The sequence below is a fragment of the Perognathus longimembris genome, chromosome 26, assembly GCF_023159225.1.
Source record: "Perognathus longimembris pacificus isolate PPM17 chromosome 26, ASM2315922v1, whole genome shotgun sequence".
NCBI lineage: Eukaryota > Metazoa > Chordata > Mammalia > Rodentia > Heteromyidae > Perognathus > Perognathus longimembris.
The window spans coordinates 9,976,523-10,003,760 of record NC_063186.1 but is presented as its reverse complement, the minus strand read 5'-3'; the positions used below and the strand labels follow the sequence as shown (position 1 = coordinate 10,003,760).

Genomic DNA, 27,238 nt, shown 5'->3' with positions numbered 1-27,238 from the left:
TGTTGCAGATAGGGTGTTAGGCTTTTTGCCTGGGCAAGAATCTTGGACTGAGACCCTCTGAAGGACAACTACTAGGTAGCTGAGATTAAAAGTGAACCACCATGCCTCACTTGTTTTTGAGATGGGATCTCACAAACATTTTACACAACTGGCCTCAAACTTAACTCTTTCTATCCCCATCTTCAAAATAGCTGGGATTAGAGGTATGTGTCACTGTGCTCAGCTCTTCCTGCTTTTTGAAGATGTGGCCCTACATTGCTCTGGGTCCTGCCGATTATGCAGACATCTTGGATCTTCACTCCCCTCATTCTCAACCTCCAGTCATTTCTAATGGGAAATGTGGGAGTCCCTGGAGACACACAGAAAGCAACTTCAGACACGATCAGGAAATGCCACGTGAGAGGTCTTCTTGGAAGACATCAGAGAAGGGAGAGACTGAATTATCCTCTGCTTGAGGAAGTGTGTGCTAAATGGCTCTGATCTCCTACAGGCTTTGCTTGGGGAGGCAGGGGTAACTTCTGGCTTTGGAATGCTAACAGGTCAGAGCCACACAAAGTGTCAGGGAGCTGACCACGTGGCTTCTCCTGAATCCAGGACTTAGGACAGAGATCAAAGGTGCCTCTCGGGGCTGGGAATGTGACTTAGTGGTAGAGTGCTTGCCTAGCATGCATGAAGCCCTGGGTTCAATTCCTCAATATCACATAAACCAAAAAAAGCCAGAAATGGGGCTGTGGCTCGAATGGTAGAGTGCTAGCCTTGAGCAAAGAGAAGCTCAGGGCCAGCGCCCAGGCCCTGAGTTCAAGCCCCAGGACTGGGGGGGGAGGGAGAGGAGGAGGGCTTCTCAGCGGTCCACTGTGACTTTCCACTACACCAACAAACAGGGCTTGAGCTACTCTGAAGGAGTCTAGATAGAAAGGGGCCACATGAGGAGCCAAAAAGAGAACGTGTCACCCAGCTCCAGGTGGGACCCCCCAGGGCTCATGGTCATCACAGAGCACACTGACAGCAGTGGCGGCCACCACAACTGACACGGCCGGCCTCAGCCTGAGAGATGAGGAAGCAGTACTTAAAAGAATGCACAGAATCTGGAACTTTCTGCTCCCAGGATCCTTTGCTTACCTACCAAGGAAAGAAGTGGTCATGGAGCCACACCACAAGGATCATCAGCCTTCCGGAAGTTCTGTACAGCCTCAAGACTCCAACTTCCGCTACAATCTATCGGATTCCCCCCCCCCCCCGAATCACGAGTGATTTATGTGATTCTCACCTTACTCCCTGCCTGCCCTTGGAAGGTCTAGCGAGGGGACACCCGCACACCCAGCCGCTCACACTGACACACTCACCCTGTGTGTACCTCCCCACTCACGAAGACAGGCCCACAGCCACAGCTGCCTGTGGGCAGCTGCCGCGACACACCTCGGGCCCCTGGGGCCTCACTTCTAGGAAATGTAAGCCGATCTCTCTTGCCACAGTGACTGTTGGCTGCAAGTTTCATCATAGTGTCCCACAGGAAAGAGCAGTCAAGTGCGCCGGGGAGCCAGGAAACCAGGGCTCCCACACAAGGTTCAGTGTCCAGGTCATCATACCCTAGTGTTCAGTCACTCAGCAACAGCTTGTCCAGATCACACACCCTGCACGCTGTGAGGGAAAATCAGACACACACACACACACACACACACACACACTGCATACTGCCTACTCTCCCTCTCCTACCTAGAGAAAAGCACAGTCCTAATAAGCTGCATTGGTCACCACCCCCTCCAGCCCTGCTCTGTTCATTTCATCCCCAGTGGAGGGTGAAGCAACAAGTGCTCCCAACACCCAGGCGGGTGCTGATCCCAGGAGGAACATTCACGCTGAGCAAATGTCTCATCTGAGAAACTACGGAAGGTAAGCGATCCCACGGCCACGTGGCTCCAACACGACACGAAGGGAGCTGCTCCAGCTAGAAGAGCTTCCCAGGATGGAAGATGACAGAAAAGAACCTTCTATCTCTGGGTCTGGAATTTCTGGGCTCCTGGCCAAACAGTTCCAGAATCTGTGGATTCTCTGATACAGCCTTATCATGCGTAAAAAAGCAAGAAGAAGAAGGAAAAAAAAGCTGCCACAAGCACTTGCATGAAGGCAGCTACGAAGCGCCTCTGTGCTGTGACGCAGCACCGCTCACCTCAGAAGGGTTCTGTTCTCTGTCCAGGCAGGTCCTGCCTAGTCCCGGCCCTGCCACCCACGAGGAGCCTCTTACTCTCAAGGCCTCCAATTCAAAAGGCCAGCAGCTCTCTTTCCTTTCCTTCAATATCTCACAACCAAGGACAGCCTATTTTGAAACACTTGTGTGATGTCAAATTACTCAATCAAAGATAAGACTCAACTGTACCCACGCAGCACACTCCCTTCAACGTTGGCAAGGCAATAGGAATGCCAAGCAGTGTCCCAAAGTGCCAACACACACTGCTGCTTAGGAATCAGAATAAGCCAGGTGAGGTGACAACGTGCCTAAAATCCCAGCACTCCTCAGGCCAGCCCAGGCGACAAAGTGAGATCTTGTCAAAAGAAAGGAGCTCGTGCTCGTAGCTCACGCTTATAAACCTGGCTACTCAGGAGGCTGAAATCTGAGGATTGTTGTTCAAAGCCAGCCTGGGCAGGAAAAGTCCATGAGACTGTTGTCTCTAATTGACCACCAAAAACACAGAAGTGAAGTTGTGGCTAAAGTGATAACTCTGAGCAAAAGAAAAGCTCGGCGACAGCAACCCAGCCCTGAGTTCAAACCCCAGAACCAGCACACGCACATGCGCGTGCACACGCACACACAGAAAAAAGGGTCAGCCAATCTTATCATACATCAACCTCCTCCTTTTAGATCGTCATTACTAGCCAGGCTTCAGACTTCTATGTGACCCTGGGAAAGGCAGACAAGAATCAAAGGCATCTGTGACTCTCACTAGAGTCCTTGGCAGACCTCATAAATCAGGAGGTCAAAACTAGTCTGCACATGAACCTAAGAGAAAGAGAGCAGAGAAGCCAGCCTTAGAGGTTACCTGTAAAACGGGATCCAAGGAACTTCGGTGTTCAAATGGACTCTGCCTTGCAACAACACCTGAAAGCTCCTACTCGTTCAGGCACTAAAGGAAAAGGAACCGAGGTACGGGTGGCGGGTGCCTATAATCCTCCCTAGTCAGGAGGCTAAGATCTGAGAACCACAGTTCAAAACCAGCCCTGGCAGACAAACCCAAGACTCATGTCCAAATAACCAGCAAAAAGATGGAAGTGGCTCATGTGGCAGAGTGACAGTTATATGCAACAGAGCCAAGTGGGAACACAAGGCCACGAGTTCAAACTCCAATAGCAGCACACAGAAAAAGGGGAGGGGAATGGAATGAAAGGATCATGCCTTTCAACTGTGTTAAAATTTCTTACAAGCTGATACACCATACCAAGGAGGTGAACAAGTCTGGTGAATTACCAAGCCGAAGCCAGCCTGGACTACTTTAGTTGATTGGCCAAAATTCCTCAAGACTGAGGCTGTGCACCACCAGAGTCCCAGGACTCTGTAGCAGTTAAGCACAGAACACCTACAGTCCCTAGACGGTGACCACGTACCAGCAGGCTAAGATGCAGACTCCCGTGAACAGGATGATGGGGATGGGGTAGGATGCGCAGAACAGCCCATGGTTATAGAAGGCCTGCGATATCTTCTCCCGCAGCCGTTCAGTCAGGGTCATCCTCAGCGGAAGTCACCTTGCTGCCATCCCGGAAAGTGACCATGGATCAGCCTGGCAGACGCTGGACGCCACGGAGCACGGACATCATCGGTAGGCACCTGGCCAGGAGGGAAAAGCCAATTAACAAAGAGTGCTTGGCTCTGCGCACTAGGTTTGCCAGGGGAAGGTACTGTACAGCCAGGTTTCGGGGTGCCTGCATGAGAAGTCAGGGGACCTAAGAACCAATCTGTGCATGCGCGTGTACACACACCTATACCTTGCCTTAGGAACCTTGCAAGTGACTACGGGCTATTCTCACCAGCTTAACCAAAGAAACCAATGAACTTCCCTTCCAGCTCTGGTTATAAACTCAGGACTTCACAAACTAGGGGAAAGCAATCTCCCACTAAGCTACATCCCCAGCCCCAGTATTAAACATTTCTAGAAGGCCACACACACCCCAGGAGGTGGAGGAGGGCATTTTTTCTAGCATGTGACACAGGAAAGCACACCTGTACTACAGCTACACGTAACAGACACCTCCCCCAGAACCTCTACCCAAATCGGCTGTGTGAACACCCCCAACCTCCTCTCTACAGCACAGGCTGGATTGAGATTTGATTTTTTTTGGGGGGGGGGAGGGGGAGTGGGGATCAGTTGCAGGGCTTGAACTCAGGGCTTGGGTGCTGTCCCTGAGCTTTTTCTCTCAAGGATAGCAGTCTACCACTTTGAGCCACAGCACCATTTCTAGTTTTCTGGTGGTTGATTGGCTACATGAGTCTCACAGACTTTCCTGCTCCAGCTGTCATAGAAACGTGATCCTCAGCCTCCTGAGTAGCTAGGATTACAGACGTGAGCCACCAGCACCCGGAGAGGGGAGAAAAAATTGTGGAAGGGAAACACACACACTTTGCAAAGCAAGTGTCCCCCAAAACATACTTCTTCCACTGATTATTTATTACTGATAAAGAACATTTAGTGTGGCCAGCTCTCAACATAAAAATACCAAAAAGGACTCCAGGCGCCAGCATTTCCTGCCAGCTGGGGCAGACGAGTCTGTGAGACTCCAATGAACCACCAGAAAATCAGAAGTGGTACTGTGGCTAAGTAATAAGAGTGCTAGCCTTTAGTGAAAGAGCTCAGGGACGGCACCCAGGCCCTGAGTTCAAGCCCCACGACCAAAAAACAAACAAAAACACCACCACCACCCAAAAAAACACCAAAAAGCCTTAGGTGCCTGAAATAGGAGTCACCTCTCGGGCAGCAACATTAGCTTATGACCTCAGCTCCTGCTCTCACAGTGGATAGAGAGTTACGCCATGCCCGTCCGCCTAGCAGGTGTCCCTTCTTTGAGTAACGGCTTCTTCCTGTGGCTTGGGGAAACTCACTCCAGCCCCAGGATCCAGCCATCAGTCATACCAGCAGGGCCTGACTCCGGCCCAAGGCTTTGACTTCCAAACAGAAAAGAGGGACTGGGTACTGACGTTATTCAGTCAACACCACAGAGGCTCCCAAGATCCCAGGGCTGTGCCGGCTCTAGTCCTTTATGAAGACTGGCTCATCAACTTTTCTTTCTAGTTGGTGAGCAGTCTCATCTTTCCAATAAATTATTTTTGCTTAACATATTCAAAGTTAATTTCTGTCATTTGCAAACAAAGAACCTTAAACCAGTGTAATCAAATTGAAAATTCAGGGATGAACAATTCTGTTCCTATCTGAGCGCTCTGATGGCATTCAAATTCAACCCACTTCTCCTGTCCCAGGCCTCTCTTTCTTTGGTCTGTGTCTCAGGGACTCTGCCCAGACGTGTGTCTTGGCTTGATTTAGTTTACTGATGACAACCCAGGCCAAAAAGATGACTCCTCAAGTGTCACAATCAGAAATGAAAAGCCAAAGGAGTCATTCCCTGACTAACGCCCAGGCAGAGGGGAGTCATCCACACTCCTTCCTTCCCTCTTCCTGGAAGACAAGGCTTAAAGAGACGCATGGAACTGTCCAGTCCTGGAACCTTCTAGGGAGATCTGAAACAGGTGGCAGAGTCAGGACCACAGGTGGCAGCTGCGGCTCCATGCAAATGTGCTCACAGAGGCTGCATCATTCAAGGGGCTCACTGGGAATGTGAGCGGTCCCTGCCTAGCACATGCAGAGCCCAAGGCAGCAACCTACCTAGTATTCTCCCTCCCGCCCCTGGAGAAAAACAAAGGCAAAGGAGATCTTCACCCACAGAGACACTGCCCAAGATGATTGGTGAAGACAGTCAAGACAGAACACCATGAACCAGTTGTCCACACCTCTTCCCTTAAATATTTCCCAAGGGCAGGTCTTCCAGGAAAGTGAGATCCGAATCCCAGCTTCCTTCCTAGGCCGGTTCCCCCCCACACACCAACCCCCAGGAGTGAGCCTCCCCTGCTGGCTAGCTCACTCAGAACTAGGAATGAAACCAGGCGCTGGCGGCTCATGCCTGTAATCCTAGCTACTCAGGAGGCTGAGATAGGAGGATCCCGGGTTTGAAGGCAACCTGGGCAGGCAAGTGCTTGAGGTTTTTTGGTTCTGTTTTTGTTTGTTTGCCAGTCCTGGGGCTTGAACACAGGGCCTGGGCACTGTCCCTGGCTTCTTTTGCTCAAGGCTAGCACTCTACCACTTGAGCCACAGCGCCACTTCCGGCTTTTTCTGTTTATGTGATGCTGAGGAATTGAACCCAGGGCTTCATGCTTGCTAGGCTATTCCCAACACCAAGTACTTTAGATTCTTATCTCCAAGGAAAACCACCCTCCACCCCGCCACCAAAAAAGAGGGGAGAAAAAGCAGTGGCTCAAATGGTAATAGAGTGCTAGCCTTCAGTAGTCACCCAAAGACAGCACCCAAGCACTGAGTTCAGGGCCCAGGACTTGCACAAACAACAACAAAGAGCTAGGAATGAGGCAAACACTATTTCATTTCCATTCTCTGGTCAAATGCATGTCTTTCTGACTTCTACTATTCTCTGCCTCTCTCTCCCTCTCTTTTGGGCCAGTACCAAGGTTTGAACTCAGGGACTTGTGCTCTCACTTGACTGAAGACTGGCTTTCTACTACATGAGCCACACCTCAAAAGTGTTCATATTCTAGCACTTGGAAAACAAAGCCAAATTCTAATTTATTACACAGTCTTCCTACCTGAACCTAGCAAATGGAGACACTATCCACCTCTACTCCAATTTTAACAAAGCTATTCCAAAGCAAAATTTTCCCAACCTAAAATAAAAACCTGTTCTTCTTATATTGCCCCACACTTACAGATTGCTTCAGATCAAAATCTAGCTGTGCTTCCTGAATTTAAAAAGACATGATACAATGTTGCCCTGGAGGCCTGAGTGGAAGGTATTACATAAAAATTATAAGCAAGCCTGCCCCTGCCTTTGCCGAAGACCCCACTATGAGAAAAAACAAAGGGGCTTATTAATGTTAGAAATCCACATTAGAGGCGAATGTCAAAGGAACAACCCTATTAGAATGAAGACACAACAGGGGCTGGGAATATGGCCTAGTGGTAGAGTGCTTGCCTCATATACATGAAGCCCTGGGTTCGATTCCTCAGCACCACATATATAGAAAAAGGCAGAAGTGGCGCTGTGGCTCGAGTGGTAGAGTGCTAGCCTTGAGCAAAAGAAGCGTAGGGACAGTGCTCAGGTCCTGAGTCCAAGCCCCAGGACTGGCCCAAAAAAAAAAAAAAAAAAGAATGAAGACACAACAGCCCTAAGGATCTTAGGGACAGCCAAGCCAGATCAAGCCACGCTTAAAGGCTCAGAAGGTAAAGGGCACTAGGCAAGAGAAGAATAGGTAAGCGGTAGGGAGGCAGACCGCTCACCTAGTCCAAGTTTGTTTAAGGTGTTTATAACTCCGAGCTCATTCCAAGGAGGAGGACAAACACAGAAGTCTGGGGAAAATCTATACATACAAATCAAGAACTTCAGGAGCAGGTTGAGTAGCTTAGTAGTGAGTACTGTGTTTGCCTAACATGCCCAGAACCTTGGAGTCCATTCCCAGCACCAAGAAGAGAAGATATAATCTCTATATGCTCTTATGTCACTGCTGCCCCACTACTACAGAAGTCCATGGCTCACAGGGCAGAAGAAAACAAAAACAACAGCGAATGAATGAAATTTTTTCCTGCATTTCTACCCCTAACTAGAGCAACCTTCTTTGCTGATCCTCAGACTACAGAGACACAGCTTCTCTTGGTCCTCTTTCTGTCTGCACCAAGTACACAGTTAAGGATCTGGGGCTGCCACAGAGTCAATCCACAATGGTTGATATTGGGGGGAAGGGGGGATAACCCACGAGGCTCAATGCCAACTCAGTGCTAATTTGAGTTCACCTTTCTTTCTTCAATCCATCTGCTACCATTTATCTTTCAGAGTATTCAGATACCTAATTCATGCATTCTGTCCAGGGATTGTAGCTGCACTCTTTCAGAGAGAAAGGCAAGAATATGCTTATTCCAACTCGATCAGTTTGTTTTGTTTTTCAAGATGAGGTCTTAGTAAATCTATACCAGGCTGGCCTTCAACTTGCTATGTAGCCAGATGACCGTCAATGAGAAATCCTCCTGCCTGGTTCCCAGTGCCACGATTACAGCTGTGCACCACCACACTTACAGCTCTAGAACACTTAAAATTTCTCTCTCAACATAAACATCTTCATACACTTCAGGATTCTTTCTCACTAAAGAGACTTTTGAAGGGCAGGGCAAAATGGCAGATTAAAAGCATCTGCCAGAAGAATCTGGAGACTCTGAAGAGGAAGAGAAAGGAAGAGAACAAGAAACCCCGAAGGAGAAAGAGAACTAAACCCAGCAAAGAAAATCAGTTACCTGGGCTGGGAATGTGGCTTAGTGGTAGAGTGCTGGCCTCGCATGCACAAAGCCCTGGGTTCCATTCCTCAGTACCACATACACAGAAAAAGCCGGAAGCGAAACAAACAGTCCTGCCATCAGACTGCCAACTCAAGCTGCAGGAAAAGCCCACATACCCTGCAAGCCTGAACTCTATAAGAGGAATTTGCCGGGCAGCAATCAGCCCAGAGTGGGAGCTAGCCTTGGTGAGAAGGGCACTCTGAGGCTCCCCTATCTCAGAACACAGTAGTAAACTGCCATCTTGAGTGCCAATTAGAGCCCAAGTTGCACTCACAATAAGGAGTGAGGACAGCTCAATGATTCAATGGCAATAAGTCAGTCTTTAACAGGTGGCTGAGGAGAGAAAATGGGTCCAATAGGAGCTTCCCCTCCCCCCAGAAGTTTAAACTTCGGGGTAGCTTAGTGTCAGAGGCAGCAATTTGGGAAGCCTGACAGTACTGGGTAAGGAAGGCTTGGTACTCCTTACCAAAAAAAATTTTTTTTGACTGCCAGGTGCAGGTGGCTCACCCCTGTCATCCTAGCTACTCAAGAGGTTGAGATCTGAGGATCGTGGTTCAAAGCCAGCCAGGGCAGGAAAGTCGGTGAGTCTCTTATCTCCAATAAACCACCAGAAAACTGGGAGTAGAGCTGTGGTTCAAGTGGTAGAGCGCTAGCCTAGAGCTGAAGAGCTCAGGGACAGCGCCCAGGCCCAGAGTTCAAGCCCTATCACCACCAACAACAAATCATTTGCTTGTATTCATTCTTTTTTTTTCTTTTTTTTTTTTTTTTTTTTTTTTGCCAGTCCTGGGGCTTGGACTCAGGGCCTGAGCACTATCCCTGGCTTCTTTTTTTTTTTTTTTTTTTTTTTTTTTTTTTTTGCCAGTCCTGGGCCTTGGACTCAGGGCCTGAGCACTGTCCCTGGCTTCTTCCCGCTCAAGGCTAGCACTCTGCCACTTGAACCACAGCGCCGCTTCTGGCCGTTTTCTGTATATGTGGTGCTGGGGAATCGAACCTAGGGCCTCGTGTATCCGAGGCAGGCACTCTTGCCACTAGGCTATATCCCCAGCCCCTCCCTGGCTTCTTTTTGCTCAAGGCTAGCACTCTACCTCTTGAGCCACAGCGCCACTTCCGGCTTTTTTCTATGTATGTAGTGCTGAGGAATTAAACCCAGGGCTTCATGTATATGAGATGAGCACTTTACCACTAGGCCATATTCCCACCCCACAGTGCCACTTCTGACCATTTTCTATATATGTGGTACTGAGGAATCAAACCCAGGGCTTCATGTATACGAGTCAAGCACTCTTGCCACTAGGCCATATTCCCAGCCCTATTCATTCTTTTTCTATAAATTTAATATAGGACACTACTTTTTAGTTTCTCCTGTTCAGTATAAGCCATTTGCCCACTCGCATTAGTTCTACTTTTCCTTACCTTTCTTTCCTCCAACATCATCATACCTGAACCATGACATCTGCCATTCTTTTTTTTTTTTTTTTAATCTTTTGCCAGTCCTAGGGCTTGGACTCAGGGCCTGAGCACTGTCCCTGGCATCTTTTTTTTGCTCAAGGCTAGCACTCTACCACTTGAGCCACAGCGCCACTTCTGGCCATTTTCTGTATATGTGGTGCTGGGGAATTGAACCCAGGGCTTCATGTATACAAGGTAAGCACTCTTGCCACTAGGCCATATTCCCAGCCCCGACATCTGCCTTTCAATATTCCATTTTAAATCATATTTTCATCTACTTCCTTACTAACCTCTCCTATTAAGTTTAGCTCCCATTCCTGCTTTTCCTATATAACCAAATGCATATTATTATTCATTAGTGTTATGTCACTATCTTCTTTCTATTACTACCTGGTTAATTAAGGCCCTCCTGGATGATGAAGACATGTCTCTGCTCCTATATTCATCTAAAGATATTAAAGCGGTAGTGGTGACTAGTCTTCATTAGAGATTGCTACATATACAAGGTTGTGGTTTATCAACTGCAATAGCTTTGGTAACCAAGTGTCCTCACTCTGAGTGGAGAAGAGTTCTGAGCAATAAAAATGATTATTGTCCTACTGAGTCACACACCCCAAATCGTAACAAGAAAATACACAACCCAGCCATTACACAGACACAAGTTGTGAGAAATCACCGACTAAAAGAACACAGGAGATTGAAATCTCCACAAAAGGGCTGGGGATATAGCCTAGTGGCAAGAGTGCCTGCCTCGGATACACGAGGCCCTAGGTTCGAATCCCCAGTACCACATATACAGAAAACGGCCAGAAGCGGCGCTGTGGCTCAAGTGGCAGAGTGCTAGCCTTGAGCGGGAAGAAGCCAGGGACAGTGCTCAGGCCCTGAGTCCAAGGCCCAGGACTGGCCAAAAAAAAAAAAAAAAAAAAAAGAAATCTCCACAAAAGCATGGTTCCAGATGGCTAAATCTCAGCAACAAAAATGACTAAATTCACAAATAAAGCAACATGTCTCCCTTAAAAGTCAACAGCTCCACAATAAAGGGTTTACATGATGGTAAAGAGAGAAATGTCAAACAATTTTTTTTAAATGTCAGCCGACTCACATAATCCTAACTACTTAGGAGGCTGAGAACTGAGGACGGGCAAATCAAAGGCAGCCCAAGGAAGAAAAATTCTTTGGGATTCTTATTTCAAGCACCAAAAAGCCAGAAGTGGAAGCCATGGCTCAAGTGGTAGAGTGCTGGGCTTGAGAAAAGAAGCTCAGGGTTAGTGCTCAGGCCCTGAGTTCAAGCCCTATGACCAACAAGCAAATTAAATAAAGACTAAAAACATATAACGACCTTACAGTAATAGTATAATTATACTACCTTACAGTCTTCAAATTTGCTTTCATGTGTTGATTTATTTTTATGAGAAGCTAACAGGCCCAGGCATTAGTCCTGTCAACTTCCAGATACACAAGCAGATCGGAGAGTTTATGGGGCTGGGCTTTCCTCACCAAAGCACAATGAAATGTTCCTCTCCTCTTTTTATCTTATTGCCCTGGTTTTAAATATCATTTATTTCTATCTTGGTGCCCAGATCTCTCTGCACTTCATACCCATACATTTCACTACCAATGGCTTTTCAGCCATAAAATCATTCACGGGGGCTGGGAATGTGACTTAGTGGTAGAGTGCTTGCCTAGCATGCATGGAGCCCTGGGTTCAATTCCTCAGCACCACATAAACAGAAAAAGACAGAAGCAGAGCTGTTGCTCAAGTGGTAGAGTGCTAGCCTTGAGCAAAAAAGCTCAGGGACAGTGACCAGGCCATGAGTTCAAGCCCCAGCATTGGGGAAAAAGAAAATTCAGCTTTAAAATCATACAAACACTCTTGGGGAAAACACACATACTACAAAATCAAGAACCAGAAACAACAGGACCTATGGCAAACACATGTTGTAATTGACCAGTGAAACTTTGTGACCAACAGAATAACCCTAATACTAGTTAACCTAATGAAAACTGGAGAAAGTTCCATCTGATTACCTTTCAATATACTCTAAAGTTTGTGCTTTTTCCTTGAGGGCATGCATATCTAGAGATTTCCCCCCTTCCCCCAATCCAGGGGCTCGAAGTAAGTCCTTGATATTTTGTTGTTGTTGTACTTTGAGCCACAACTCTACTTGCAGTTTTCTAATGGTTAGTTTAAGAGCCTCACACACTTTGCTGCCCAAGCTAGCTTCGAACCAGGATTCCCCAGATCTCAGCCTAAGTAGCTAGGATGACTGGAATATGCCACTGACACCCAGCTATTTTTTTTTTTTTTTTTTTTGGCCAGTCCTGGGGCTTGGACTCAGGGCCTGAGCACTGTTTCTGGCTTCCTTTAGCTCAAGGCTAGCACTCTACCACTTGAGCCACAGTGCCACTTCTGGCCTTTTCTATATATGTGGTGCTGAGGAATCGAACCCAGGGCTTCATGTATACAAGGCAAGCACTCTTGCCACTAGGCCATATTCCCAGCCCAAATATAATTTTTTATTCTCTCATTTGTGGAACTAGGTGAAGGAAAATGAAAACCCCGATCATTAATACAAAAGAGGACTACTAATGGGCTGGGTTCAAAGCCCCAGGACTGTCCAAAAAAAAAAAAAAAAAAGGACTACTAGAGGAGAAGGAAGGGAGTTAAGAATGAGTAACAGAGGTATGAACATGATCAAAGTATACTGTCATGAATGAAATGGCACTGTCCTGATGAAACCATTTACTATGTACAGTTTAATATATGCCAATAAAAAATCATCTATAAAACATGACATCCGTGTTATTAAACCTGTTGTTCAGTCTCCAATTAAATGAGCTAATTGGTTTTAGACACTAGCGCATGTGACCCACTTCTCAGAATTCTTAGCTGAAGTTCAGTCCTGTCCCCCCCCCCCCCCGCCCCCAGAGACTCTACAAACACACCTTCTGAACTAGCTCCTCTGGGCATCATGTCTTCCCCTTCACAAAGCCACCAAGGCAGACACCCAGCCGTCATTCTCAACTCTCCCTCCAGCTCACCAGTTGTGTCTTCTCTGCTCCCCTGCCAATCCTCTGCCCAGGCCTTGATAACAAGCCTCACAGATCTGTCCTCATCTGAGCCCTGCACTTAGAACAAAAACCAATGCTTGTCCCTGGCTCCAAGGACTCGGCACAGTGCGCCCTGGTCCCGCCCAGCTTCACCTCACATCACCTCCCCTGCCTCCACCCCCTTCTCTTCCAATACCTAAAGTGTGGCCAGCCTCATTTCCATCTCAAGGACCTGGCACATTCTGTTCCCTCCTCTAGGCGCTCCTCTTCAGAGCTGTCCTTTCATCCCTCAGGTCTCAGGTGCACTGTCACTGCTAGAGAAGACCTCCCCTGAGGGGACCAGCCCTGCCAGTTCCCTTTGCTGCTCCTCTCGGAACATACTTCTTCTCTTTCAAAACGTTTAAAACTCCAATGGGCCGTCTGTTCATGACTGTACATGAGGGCCTAGAACAGTCGTTGGCACGTTGGAAGCACTTAATACAACCTGGAACTCGGGGCTGGGGATATGGCCTAGTGGCAAGAGTGCTTGCCTCGTATACATGAAGCCCTGGGTTCGATTCCCCAGCACCACATAGATAGAAAATGGCCAGAAGTGGTGCTGTGGATCAAGTGGTAGAGTGCTAGCCTTGAGCAAAAGAAGCTCAGGGACAGTGCCCAGGCCCTGAGTCCAATCTCAATTTAAAAAAAAAAAATCTGAGGCCCAGTGTGGAGTTATCGGGCCCAGTCTAGGAAATCCTCAATGAATTATCATTGCCACATGTGTCTCTACCATTCCAGCCACATACGCTGTACCCTACAAACCTCTGACTGCACACCAACATCCCTCCATCTTTATCAGTGAACACCCTTTCACTTCCTCCTGTCTGAACCCTGCACCTCTTTTTCTAGGTTTGCTTCTCCATGTAGCCCGGGCTACAGGTTTCAACCCTAGGGCCTCAAGCCGGTGAAAGTGCTCTAAATCTCCCACATCTAATTATTTATCCAGCTCTGCATGCTAGATAAGGTTTATCCAACTCTGCATGCTAGATAAGGTCTCCAGTGCTAGATAAAGAGTCACTTCCTCCACAAGCCTTCTCATAACATCAACCTATGCTATGCCAAGTACACTGTTATATTCACTATATTAGCAGATCACCTTGGTCAGTTCTTAAGACAATTAATAATACTCAGCCCTCTTTTAAACTAAGAATTGGCTGAGAATGTGGCTTAGCAGGTTCGATTCCTCAGTACCACATACACAGAAAAAGCTGGAAGTGGCGCTGTGGCTCAAGTGGTGGAGTGCCAGCCTTGAGCAAAAAGAAGCTCAGGCCCTGAGTTCAAGCCCCAGGACTGGCAAAAAAGGGAGGGTGCCGGTGGCTACTCAGGAGCGTGAGATCTGAGGATCGCGGTTCAAAGCCAGCCCAGGCAAGAAAGTCCATGAGACTCTTATCTCCAATGAACCACCAGAAAACCGGAATGGGTGCTGTGGCTCAAAGTGATAAGAGCACTGGCCTTGAGCAAAAAAAGAGCTCAGAGACAGCACCCAGGCCCAGAGTTCAAGCCCCACGACCAACAAAGAAAAAAAAAAAGTCAGTCACATTTTCCATTCCTGGGACAAATACATGAGAAACAACTCAAGTCCAAGTTAAACTCAGTCTTGCACAGTCTTAGGAAACAGGCAAAATGTAGACAACTTCTTTGCCAGCATGTAACCCAAGAGTCCTTGTCATGTGAAGCCGCACAAACACAGTCAGTACTGTCCACAGGACTCTTGGCATTCTGGTTTTCCTAGCTCCTACCAGAAACATCCCTGAAGCTCTGCCTGCAGCACTCGAGGAAACTCCTCCCACAAACCAGTGCTGATGGCTTCCGAATGCCAAGAGAAGAGTCACAGCAACAACCCCTTCACCAGTCCCAACCTTCTGGTCACACAGGGGCCACGATGACAAAATACTTCACATAAAGGAGTTTGAATCATGGTGGCAGAAAGCAAGAGATAAAATGTGAATATGAATGCGGACATATATACCTGCACTACAGGGTTCCTCTTTCATTCCAATCTGGACCCCTAGTCCCAGGACAGTGCTCCCTGCTTTGGTTAACCATCTGTGGAAATGACTTGACACACATACCCAGAAGTGGCATTTGGTAATAATCTAGGCACTTCCCAACCTAATCAAATGGACAATCAAGATTAACAATCATACCGGTAGAGAACTGGAAAGGAAATAGAAAGTTGTGATACTATTGTGGATTTAGAAAATCCAAGAGAAATTAGTAAAAATCGTTTACAGTTGATGAAACAATACAAAACTTAAGTGAAAATGAGCAGGTAAGAAATCAATGCCTGCATATACATCATCTACAATAAGGTAGATCATCTTGATCCAATAACCTTTTCTTTTAAAGCAAAACAAAACAACAACAGAAAAAGACCTTAAGAATAAACTTAAGAAATGGGCACTGTTTGAAAGCCAACCCAGGCAGAAAAATCTGAGAGATTCTTATTACCAATAAACAGGCAAAAAGCCGAAAGTGGAGGTATAGCTCAAGAGGCAGAGCACCAGTGGAAGCAAGAAAGCTAAAGGATAGCATCCGTGCTCCGAGTTCAAACTCCAGAACTCACTCATACACACACAGACACACACACACACCCAAAACTTATACATGTCAGGTATAATGGCACATGCCTGTAATCCTAGCATGTCAGGTAGAAGCAGGAGGAAACAGAGTTCCAAGATTTGAGGGCTGCAGCCTGAACTATAGAGAGAGACAAGAGAGAGAGAGAGCGTGTGAAGGGATGGTTGTATGTTTGTGTATGTAAAATCTACACACTTTACACCTATCATTGAAATGTTTCACCTATCAATGCCTCTTATACATTGGCACTAAGGGTTGGCAAGGGTTAAAGACCACTGTCATACGCTGCTTACGAATGTGCACCAATAAAATTAATGAGCCAAGTTTCTCTGGTAAGAGCTATCAAAGTTACAAAAGCACAGCTCACCATCCCAGCTAGCTGCGTGTGACCCTCAGGGGGAGCAGGGGGACACTTGGCTTCTCTTGTCAGTACAGCCTGTCTGTCCTGTGTTTGGAACTTCAAACTCCTCACCACTTGATCCGGAGAGCTCTGGCTAAAGAAATTAAGGGACGTCCTGGAATATCAATGGTACATGACCCAGTTGTGAAAGAAGATGAGGAAACTCCCATGTATTTTCATTTTGGCACGCGCACGTGTGTATGTGTATGTGTGTGTGTGTCTGTGTCTGCATGTGAAGAAAGAGAGACAAAGAGAGAGGCAGAGTCTTGCTACGGCACTGTGCCACACTGAGCTCCCACTGGAGCCTAGCTCTTGTACATTCATAATAATTAAAAAAAAACACAAAGAAACATTCAGAGAACAAAAACAAAAGCAAAGGGACAATGGGAGGTGGGTGAATGACAGATCCGGATGAATTATATCATGAATGTATAGGTGAAATTGAAACCCCTTTGTACAGTTACTTCAAGAAAACAATTTTTTTCTTTTCTTTTTTTCTTTGTTTGCCAGTTGTGGGGCTTGAACTCAGCACCTGGGCACAGTTGTTCACAAAGCTCTTTTGCTCAAGGCTAGCCCTCTACCACTTAGAGCCATAGCACCACTTCCTGTTTTTCAGTAGTTTATTGGAGATGAAGAGTCTCAGGGAATTTCCTGTGGCTACAGATCACGAATCACACTCCTCAGATCTCAGCCTCCTAAGTAGCTAGGATGACAGTCTTCAGCCACCAGCCACTGGCCATTAAAAAAAAAAGGCAAGGGGACAGTGTGCTACTTTCCTGAGTTCTCTCTGTGCCTCTGGGGAGAGGACCCTGGCCAGGGCTGGCAGAAGGCAACGTCCCCTGTGGACACTCTGTTACAACCTGGAGTTCTGTGTCAAGGGAATGAATGACCGCACTGAAGAGTTAAAACCAAGTTAAGAGCATAGGAGCGTAGCTGTCCTGCGGGTGCCCTGAGTCCTCCACCCCCCTGGGTCACTTCGCCTACAATGTCCCCTTGCTCTTCTGTTCTTCTGGGCTCTCAGCTCCCCTGGGGCAGGCCAGAGCTGAAATCACTTGGGGTTCCCTAGGCGGCAGCACCTCACTCTGCCCAGGGTGGAAAGTCACCGCGTCCATTCACTGTGCTAATTCATCTCTTCAGGAGAAAAGTAGGTGTGCGGTGAATGAAGGTCGTTCGGTGAAGTGGACCAAAGCTGACAACAAGAAACTTTACTTCTCTACCCATCAATAGTGAAGCTGCAAGAATTGTCAGCAGACTGGAAAGTTCCTCAGGGCGGTTGGTGTCATCCTGGCTACACTGGAGGCTGAGATCTGAGGATTGGTGGTTCAAAGCCAGCCCCCGCAGGAAAGTCCAGGAAGACTCATCTCCAATGAACCACTCAAAAAATGGAAGTGGCGCTGTGGCTCAAAAGTAGTAGAGTGCTTAGCCTTGAACAAGAAGAGCTCAGGGACAGCACTCAAGCTGAGTTCAAGCCCCACGACCAACAACAACATATGGTGGCTGGTTTCAGAGAATCAGAAGCAGGATCATTCAAGAGGATAAGCAGGGTCTCGATTTAGAATGCTGGGAAGATACAAACCTAATAATCACAATGACTGGTTGTGGTGGCGGTCACAAATGACCACCACCATGCCCAACGCTAGTCACAATAGAGTATCAGCAAATAAAGATTTTCTTCTGCAGTGCCAACTACCTATGTTTTTACTCCCACTTGACCTAAGTCAGGAATGACAGACAAAGTAAATGAATTGACCACTGGAAAGAATCCATTTGAAAGCTAGAAACAGGGCCACATGTGTTAGGTCATATTGGTACTGGAAATCCGGAGGATCTGGATTCAGTGCTAGCCCAAGGGGAAAAGTTAGCAAGATCCCATATCCACAAACATGTCTGGCATGATGGACCCCTTCTGTAATCCAAGCTACTTGAAATTGAAAGGCTTGGGGCTGGGGATATGGCCTAGTGGCAAGAGTGCTTGCCTCGTATACATGAGGCCCTGGGTTCGATTCCCCAGCACCACATATACAGAAAATGGCCAGAAGTGGCACTGTGGCTCAAGTGGTAGAGTGCTAGCCTTGAGCAAGAAGAAGCCAGGGACAGTGCTCAAGCCCTGAGTCCAAGCCCCAGGACTGGCCAAAAAAAAAAAGAAAAAAGAAATTGAAAGGCTTAGGTAAAAGGATCACAACCTAAAGGCAGCCTTGGTTTTTACCCAAGCATAGGACTCTATCTGAAAAATGAATTTTATGAAGGGGGGGACAAGATGTGGGAAAGGGAAAAAGGAAAGGTGGTACAGGTGCCTGCCTACCAAGCAAGTAAGTGCATTGGGTTGAAACCCAAGAAACAAAAAACTGGTTAGGACGAACCCCAGTAGGAGCTGGGAATGTGGCTTAGTGGTAGAGAGCTGGCCTAGCATGCATGAAGGCCCGGGTTTGATTCCTCAGTACCACATACAAAGAAGAAAAAGCCAGAAGTAGCACTGTGATTGAAGTGGTAGAGTGCCAGCCCTAAGCAAAGAAAGCTCAGGAACAGCGCCCCAGGCCTCTCAGTTCAAGCCCCAAGACCAACCAAAAAAAATATTTTTTTCTATCTATTCAAAATATACCATATTCACAGAATGAAGAAAACCAAACACAATGATACAGAACCAAACTCAATGATACAGAAAAAGCATCTGACAACAATAAATTTCCTTTCTCAATAAAAACACTGAGTAGCCCAGCATCAGGGGCTCACACCTGTAATCCTCCATACTCAGGAGGCTCAGATCTAAGGATCACCATCCAAAGCCAGCCAGGGCAGGAAAGTCCATGAGACTCTTCTCTCTAATTAACCCACTAGACAACTGAAAGTGGAGCTGTGGTTCAAGGTGGCAGAGCCGTGGGCTGGGGATATAGCCTAGTGGTAAGAGTGCCTGCCTCGTATACATGAAGCCCTGGGTTCGATTCCCCAGCACCACATATACAGAAAACGGCCAGAAGTGGCACTGTGGCTCAAGTGGCAGAGTGCTTGAGCACAAAGAAGCTCAGGGACAGTGGTCAGGCCCTGAGTCCAAGGCCCAGGACTGGCAAAAAAAAAAAGACAAAGTGGCAGAGCCTTGAGCTAAAGGAGCTCAGGGACAGCATCCAGGCCCAGAGTTCAAGGACCATGACCACCACCACCACCACCACCAACAACAACAACAACAACAACAAAAAAAAAAAAAACCAACCCACATTAACCAGGACTGGAAGGAAAGTTCCTCAACAGAAGAAAGGATATGAAAATGTTACACTTGATGGAAAAAACCTGAGATCTGAGAGAAGATAAGGGTGTTTTACCACTTTAACACAGTAGTGAAAATTCTAGCCAGAGTAATCAGAATTTTCTCACCAACCTTTTCTCCTTAGCATCCAAATTCAGAGGAACAAATAAATTATCTCTTTCTCAAATGTCATGATATAGAGCTCTCATGGGATGGGTTAAAAGCATAATTCAAATGATTGATCTCTTGTCTAGCAAGCTCGAAGCCCAAAGCCAGGTACCACAAAGACTGGAAAAAAAATCTTATATTTGGAAAACAAAAAATTTATATACACACAAAGCTAATAAATTAGCAAAGTTAGCAGCTACAGCATAAAATATGCACATCAAAACATAGTTGCAGGTGGGAGGAGGAATGAATGAGGAGGTAACAAACAGTACAAGAAATGTACCCAAGGCCTAACGTATGAAACTGTAACCTCTCTGTACATCACTTTGACAATAAGAAAGAATAAAAAAAAAACACAGTTGCATTTTATATCTTAACAATGAATGCCAAAAAGTAAATTAATAAGACATTCCATGTATGATAGTATAAAAAATATATATACTTCAGGAGGCTGAGATCTGAGGATCACGGTTCAAAGCCAGCCCAGGCAGGAAGTCCATGAGACTCTCATCTCAAATTAACCACCAAAAAGCCAGAAGTGAAGCTGTGGCTCAAGTGGTACAGCTCTAGACTGGAGCAAAAGAAGCCAGGGACAGTGCTCAGGCCCGGAGTTCAGGCCCCAGGATAGCGCCCCCCACCCTCCCAAAAAAGAGCTAAAATTTATTAAGCCCCTAGAAGGGAGCTGGAGGCTTGGCTCCAGTGGTACAGTGCTTGCTTAGCATGCATAAAGCCCTGGGTTCAATCCCCATCACGACCAAAGCGAAGGGGAAAAAAGCCTCATAATGTTGGATTCAGCAAAGATTTCGTGAATACAAAAACAAGCAAAGGCAACAACAATAACAAAAACAAAGGGCTGGGAATAACACCCCGAGCTTTACAAAAATTAAAAACTTTTGTACATTAGAGGATACAAACAAGAGCCGGTAGAATGAGAGAAAATATTTACAAATCATTTACCTAGTGAGGGATTAATTAATATCCAGAATATATCAGAGAAAAAAAAAACCATACAAACCAACAGTAGAAAAACACAAGTTTAGCTGGGCATAGTGATATATGTCTGTAATTCCAGCTATTCAGGAGCCAAAGCAAGAGGGTCATGAATGTGAAGCCCAGCCCAGGCCAAAGTTAGCAAGACATCTCAAAAATAAATAAAGGCAGGCTGTGGCTACAGCTAAAGTGGCAGGGTGACTACTCAGAAAATGTGAAGTGCTTGGTTCAAGGCAATTCAAAAATGGAAAAAGAACATGAACAGTATTTATACTGTACTAGGTATTATAGGCAATTGAAGCCAAGTGCCAGGGGTTCCTATCTGTTATCCTAGCTACTCAGAAGGCTAACACCTGGAGGATTGTGGTTAGAAGCCATCCTGGACAGAAAATTCCTCAAAAGATGCCATCTTGGGCTGGGAATGTGGCCTAGTGGTAGAGTGCTCACCTCGTACACATGAAGCACTGGGTTCGATTCCCCAGCACCACATATATAGAAATCGGCCAGAAGTGGCACTGTGGCTCAAGAGGTAGAGTACTAGCCTTGAGCAAAAGGAAGCCAGGGACAGTGCTCAGGCCCTGAGTCCAAGGCCCAGGACTGGGGGGGAAAAAAAAAAAAGAAAAAAAAAGATGCCATCATGGGCTAGGAATGTGGCTCAGTGGTAGAATGCTTGCCTAGCATGTATGAAGTCCTGGGTTCTATTCCTCAGTACCACATACATAGAAAAAGCCAAAAGTGATGCTGTGGCTCAAGTGGTAGAGTTCTAGCCTAGTTCAAGTGGTAGAAGTTCAGGGACAGTGCTAGGACCCTGAGTTCAAGCCCCAGGACTGGCAAAAAAAAAAAAATTTAAAAAGATGCCACCTTAAAGTACCAATAAAAAGCTAAGCTGGAGGTTTGACTCAAGAGGTAGAGCACCAACTCTGAGCAAGGGCAAGGCACTGAAATCAAGCTCCAGAACTGACCAAAATTAGTTACCAATCATGCCAGGCACTGGTTGCTCTTGGCTGTAATCCTAACTACTCAGGAGGCTGAGATCTGAGGATTAACGTTTGAAGCCAGACTAAGCAGAAATGTCTGTGAGGCTCTCAAACTGAGGACATGATGGAAAGGCCTGGCTCCACCACTCACAAGCTGGGTTACCTGGGAGAAGCCCCAGTTTCTCTATGAGGAATCTTCCCATCTGTTCAATGTGATAGCACATACCACCATATATATACATATATATATATATATCTCACATACCACCATACATATGTGTGTGCATATATATGTATATATGTATGTGTATGTATATATATATATATATATATATACACACACACACATATATATGCACTACCACGAAAGCCAGAAAAAACAAAGCCCAGCAGGCATGGTTGCTTTCCCAACCGGACAGTTAACTTGCTCATATATGACTTCAGGCAATTCACCATCATTAAACCTGTTTTCGTGCCATAAACTTTTTACCTACTTCAAGACAGTTGCCTAAACGGGACTTAGTGAAACAGAGCTATAGCTCAAGTGGAAGAGTGCCAGCCTTGAGCAAAAAAAGCTAAGGGACGGCACCAGGCCCTGAGTTCAAGTCTCATTACTGGCACCAAAAATAATAATAATAATAAATAAACTGAGAGGTTGGGTGGGGTGTTTAGGAGTCCTAACTAGTTATATAAAGGTACATAGGAGCCTCTAGAGAAATGTGGGGTTTCTTTGTCACAATAACAAAAGCAAGAGGTTGGGTGCCAATGGCTGTCTGTCATCCTAGCCACTCAGAAGGTTAAGATCTGAGGCTCACAGTTGGAAAAGTCAATTATCTCCAATTATCATATCTCCAATTAACCATCAGAAAAGCTGGAAGCAGGAATGTGGCTCAAGTGGTAGAGCACTAGCCTTGAGCACAAAATTATCAGAGACAGTGCCCAGACACTGAATTCAAGCTCCAGGGCCAGCACGACAACAACAAGAGTACTCAGGGCTGGGAATGTGGCTTAGTGAGCTTGCTTAGCATGCATGAAGCCCTGAGTTCAACTCCACATAAACAAACAAAGGCAGAAATGGCGGTGTGGCTCAAGTGGTAGAGCGCTAAGCTTGAGCTTCAAAAGAAGCTCAGGGACAGTGCCTGGACCCTGAGTTCAAGCTCCAGGACTGGCAAAAAGAATATCAAATAACACATTACTTCATAATAAATGAAAACTAATTCTTTCAAGTATGATCAAAACAGTGAGTATAGAGCCGGGTACCTGTAATGCCAGCCTATAATCCCTACACTAGGGGCAGTCGAGGTGGAATGAAAAGTTCAAAGCCAGCCTGGGCAAGTTGATGAGACCCTGTCTCAATATAAAGTTAAAAGGGGATAAAGGTGTAGCTCAATGATAAGAGCGCTTACCTAGAATGTCCAAGACCCTGATTTTAACCTCCTTCCAATTAAAAAAAAAAAAAAAGACTACGAAGTGGTTCAAGTAGAGCACTAGCCTTGAGCACAAAAATCTCAGGGACAACGCCCAGGCCTCAGAACAAGTGAAGAGAAAAAAAGACTAAATATGGAGATATTTGTTTGTATCATGTGTTCACAGGGAAGGCTAAACTATATTATCATACAAGAGCTGAGCTCTTGTGGTTTGTAACTGTAATCCTAGCTACTCGGGAAGGCTGAGGTCTAAGAACCGAGGTTTGAAGCCAGCCCCCGTGAGACTCTTTATCTCCAATTAACCACCAAAAATACTTAAGTGGAGCTAAGCTAGAGTATCACCTTTGAGAAAAAAAAGGCCAAGGGACAGCACTAGGCCCTGAGTCCAAGTCCCAGTAACAACACCAAGACAGACAGACAAGGGAGGAAGGGAGGGAGAAAGGGAGGAAGGGAGGGAGGGAGGGAAGGTGGGTGAGCTACAGGCTTCAATTAAGCATCACCCTAAAATACCTAAAATGGGCTGGGAATGCGGCTTGGTGGTACAGTGCTTGCCCAGCATGCATGAAGCTCTGGGTTCGATTCCTGAAGTACCACATAAACAGAAAAAGCCAGAAGTGAGTGTACTGTGGCTCAAGTGGTAGAGTGCTAGTCTTGAGCAAAAGAAGCTCAGGTTCTGAGGATTATGGTTCAAAGCCAGTCCAGGTAGGAAAGTCTGTGAGACTTCTCTCCAATGAACCACCAGAAAACTGGAAGTGGTGTTGTGGCTGAAGTGGTAGAGCACTAGCCTTGAGCTGAAGAGTTTAGGGACACTGCCTAGGCCCAGAGTTCAAGCCTCAGGACTGGCCAAAAAAAAAAGAAACATTTCTATCTTTATTAGCACAACACAGAGATCGCAGCACACCAATAAAGACATCAAAAAACCAAAACTCCACAAAAAAAGAGACAGTAAGAAAATCCATACCAATGATAAGATCATTAAAGAAATCTGTGTCCACTCCAGAACCAATTGCAAAATCGCCAGGAAAACAAAAAACAAAAAACCAAGTCTGTGCTCCCACCTCTGAATGTCACCACAGGAAGCAGTGCAGCAAGTGGCCAGAAGACCAGACAAGACTCAAGTCAGAAAGACCTCCTGCCTCTGCCACCCCTCCATCACCTCCCTCTGCAAACAGTCTGACCCAAGACTCCCTGTTTCCTGCGTATAATAGCAAAGTTTAAAAATAAACTGCTTTTCTTTTTTAAAAAACAACAAAAAACAAAAACCTACCGAGAGCAATGGTCCTCACTAGACACTATGTGTGGAAAATGAACTACTTACTCAGCTGGTGGGTTGAGGATGGGAGGGGGAAACTGGGAGAGAGAGGGAAGGGGTGACATTGTCCACAAGGAAATGTTCTCTTTACCTGACTTATGGAACTGTCTCCCCGCTGGCCATCATCGCCTTTACAATAGCAATAAATAGGAAAGCCTTAAAAAACAACAACAGTGAAAAACATAAAAAGGTCTAGAATGAACCTACCAGTGGATCCCAACAGCTCAACAGCTACGCACACATGATCATCTAAGACAAGGATAAGCAAAAACAACTCCAAGAGCAGGACACCGGAGGATTCTACTGTTGACGTTATCTTTAAAGTTCTAGGTGAATTTCCTTGGCTTACGCTACGTGGTTCCTGTATGTGATTTTAGTACACTGGATATTGTATATATGCCTACCTGATCTAGGGAGGGGAAAGAAAAACGAGGGTGCAAGATATCACAAGAAATGTACTCACTGCCTTATTATGTAACTGTGCCCCTTTGGCACAACACCTTGACAACAAAATTTAATTTAAAATAAAAAACACCATAAAAACAACAACAGTGAAACCCAGAAGCAAAGTTATGTGTGAAGCAACACAAGAAAACTACAGCAGCGGAACAAACCAGGTGCTTCTCTCCCCATCAGAGAGCATCCCCCCCTCACCCACACCCTACACCCCTCACACACCTCATGCACCCCTGCACCCCGCACCCACACCCTACACCCCTCACACACGCTGCACCCCTCCGCACACACCCTGCACCCCCTAAACCCCCTCACACACGCTGTACCCCTCCGCACACCCTGCACCCCCTCACACACCCCACACCCCCTACACCCCCTCACACACCCTTCATCTCTCACACACCCCTCACACACACCCTACACCCCCTCACAGACGCTGCACCCCTCACACACACTCTACACCCCCTCACACACCACTGCACCCCTGCACCCCACACCCCTGCACTCCCTCGCACCCCTCACACACGCTGCACCCCTCCGCACACACCCTGAACCTCACACACCCCTCACACACCCTACACCCCCTCAAACACCACTGGACCCCTGCACCCCACACCCTTACACCCCCTCGCACGCCCCTGAGCCCCTCCACACACACCCTGCACCCCTCCCACACACCTGTGCCCCCCCAAACACCACTCCCCACACCCTTGCACCCCCTCGCACGCCCCTGCACCCCTCACACACCTCTGTACCCCTCCCACACACCTACGCCCCCCAAACACCACTGCACTCCTGCACCCCGCATCCCTGCACCCCCTCACACGCCCCGCACCCCCTCACACGCCCCGCACCCTCTCACGCGCGCGCACACGCGCCCGCACCCTGGGAATCCCAGACAGAACCAAAGCAAGTTCTAGAAGCCAAGTGCCCTTGGCGGGCGGGGAAGGCGGTGGCGGGCCGGGACCCCCGGCGGGCTGCGGGGAGGTCGGGCGGGGGAGGCGGGCCGCGGCCGGGGTGGGGGGGAAGGGCGCCCCCTCGGCCGCGCTGCTGGACAGCGCCCCGGGAGAGGCTGCGGGAGGAGGCGCCCCGGAACCGCCCCCCACTCCGGAGCTCCGGGAGCGCGGCGGCAGGCCCGGGCCCGGCCCTCGGGCGCACCTGGGACGGAGGCGGCTCCGGGACGGCGGTGGCGGCGGCGGCGGCGCCCGTGGCGGAGGCGGCGGTGATGGTGGCGGCGGGGAGCGCGTGCGCGCCGCCGGGGACCGCGGTCCGGTTCTTGACGGCCGCCCTCCGTTCCCGGCCGCCCCGGCGCCGGCGTCGTTCCCCGCCCCTTCACCTCTCACCTTCTACCTTTCCCCTCTCGCCGCCTCCGCCGCCCTCCACACGTGCGGCTCCTCCCCCGCCCGCCAGGCGTGCGCGTGCGCCTGCGCGGCCGGGCCTCGCTTCCGCAGCGCTCGCCCCGCCCCCTGGCGGTCCGGGCCGCCTGCCACTCATCCGGAAGGAAGTCCGGTGGGACGGCTGAGGGGAGCGGGAGTCGCTGCTGCAGCTGGGGTCACGGGGAGGGGGCCTCCCCCCTCCCCGGTCCCCACGGCCGATCGCCCGAGAGCTTCCTTTATTTTTTGGTAGGTGGTGAGTCTTGAACTCAGGACCTGGGCGCTGTTCCGGGGCTCTCCAGCTCCAGGCTGGCGCCCTGCCACCTAACCACAGCGCCACTTCCGGTTTTCTGGTGGCTCATTGGAGATGAGAGTCTCCCGGATGTTCCTGCCCAGGCTGGTTTTGAACTGCGATCCTTAGATCTCAGCCTCCCGAGTAGCCAGGATGACCGGCGGGGGCGCCATCGCCCGGCTTGGACCACGTCCAGGGCGTTTTATGGGGCTGGGAAGGTGGCCGGGTGGTAGAGCGCTTGCTTATTAGCAGGCAGGAAGCCCCGGGTTCGATTCCACAGCACCACATACACCGAAACGGAAGTGGCGGCTAGAGAATAGAGGCCCAGGTCATCTTCACACCTGATCCTCAGATCTCAGCCCCTTGAGTAACTTGGATTATAGGTGTGAGCCACCTAGCCCGGCTGCTCTTGTTAGGTGGTTTTTGAATTTAGGCCCCAGGCACTGTCCCTGAACTGTGTGTGTGTTGGCCCTGGGCTTGAACTCTGGGCCTAGGCACTGCCCCCTGAACTTTGGTGCTCAGGACTTAGCACTCTACCACTTTGAACCATAGCTCCGCTTCCGGTCTTCTGATCATTAACTGGAGGTAAGTCTCAGGGATCTTCCTGACTGTAAGGTCTGCCCAGAGGGCTCCCTGCAATGCCCCCCCACCTAGTTGTCTCCACCCAGTTCCCTGGGTAACCGGTGCACAGAGCCCTCTGGGGCAGACCTTATACCTTACAAAGCCGGGCTGGCTTTGAACCATGCTCCTCAGACCTCAGCCTCCTAAGGTGACAGGCCTGGCCTCCCTGAGCTTTCTCACTCAAGGTTAGCACTCGGCTACTCGAGCCACAGCTCCATGTCTGGCTTCTTGGTAGTTACTTGAAGGTAAGCATCTCGTGGTCTCAGATCTCAGC

General features: G+C 48.0%; 1 protein-coding gene across 3 annotated transcripts in view; it reads right to left on the bottom strand.

The window, feature by feature from the left end:
- The window catches only part of LOC125342523 (SREBF chaperone), a 38,492-nt gene extending 12,448 nt beyond the window's left edge, over positions 1–26,044 (bottom strand). For 2 of the 3 annotated variants that reach the window (XM_048334746.1, XM_048334744.1), the window contains exons 1-2: positions 25,837–26,015; positions 3,598–3,817 (exon numbers count right to left, since the gene is read on the bottom strand). In XM_048334746.1, coding sequence (XP_048190703.1) covers positions 3,598–3,719 — 122 coding nt within the window. In that variant the 5' untranslated portion in view covers positions 3,720–3,817; positions 25,837–26,015. The other variant, XM_048334745.1, reaches the window with a different exon arrangement.
- Between the last annotated feature and the right edge of the window lie 1,194 nt (positions 26,045–27,238).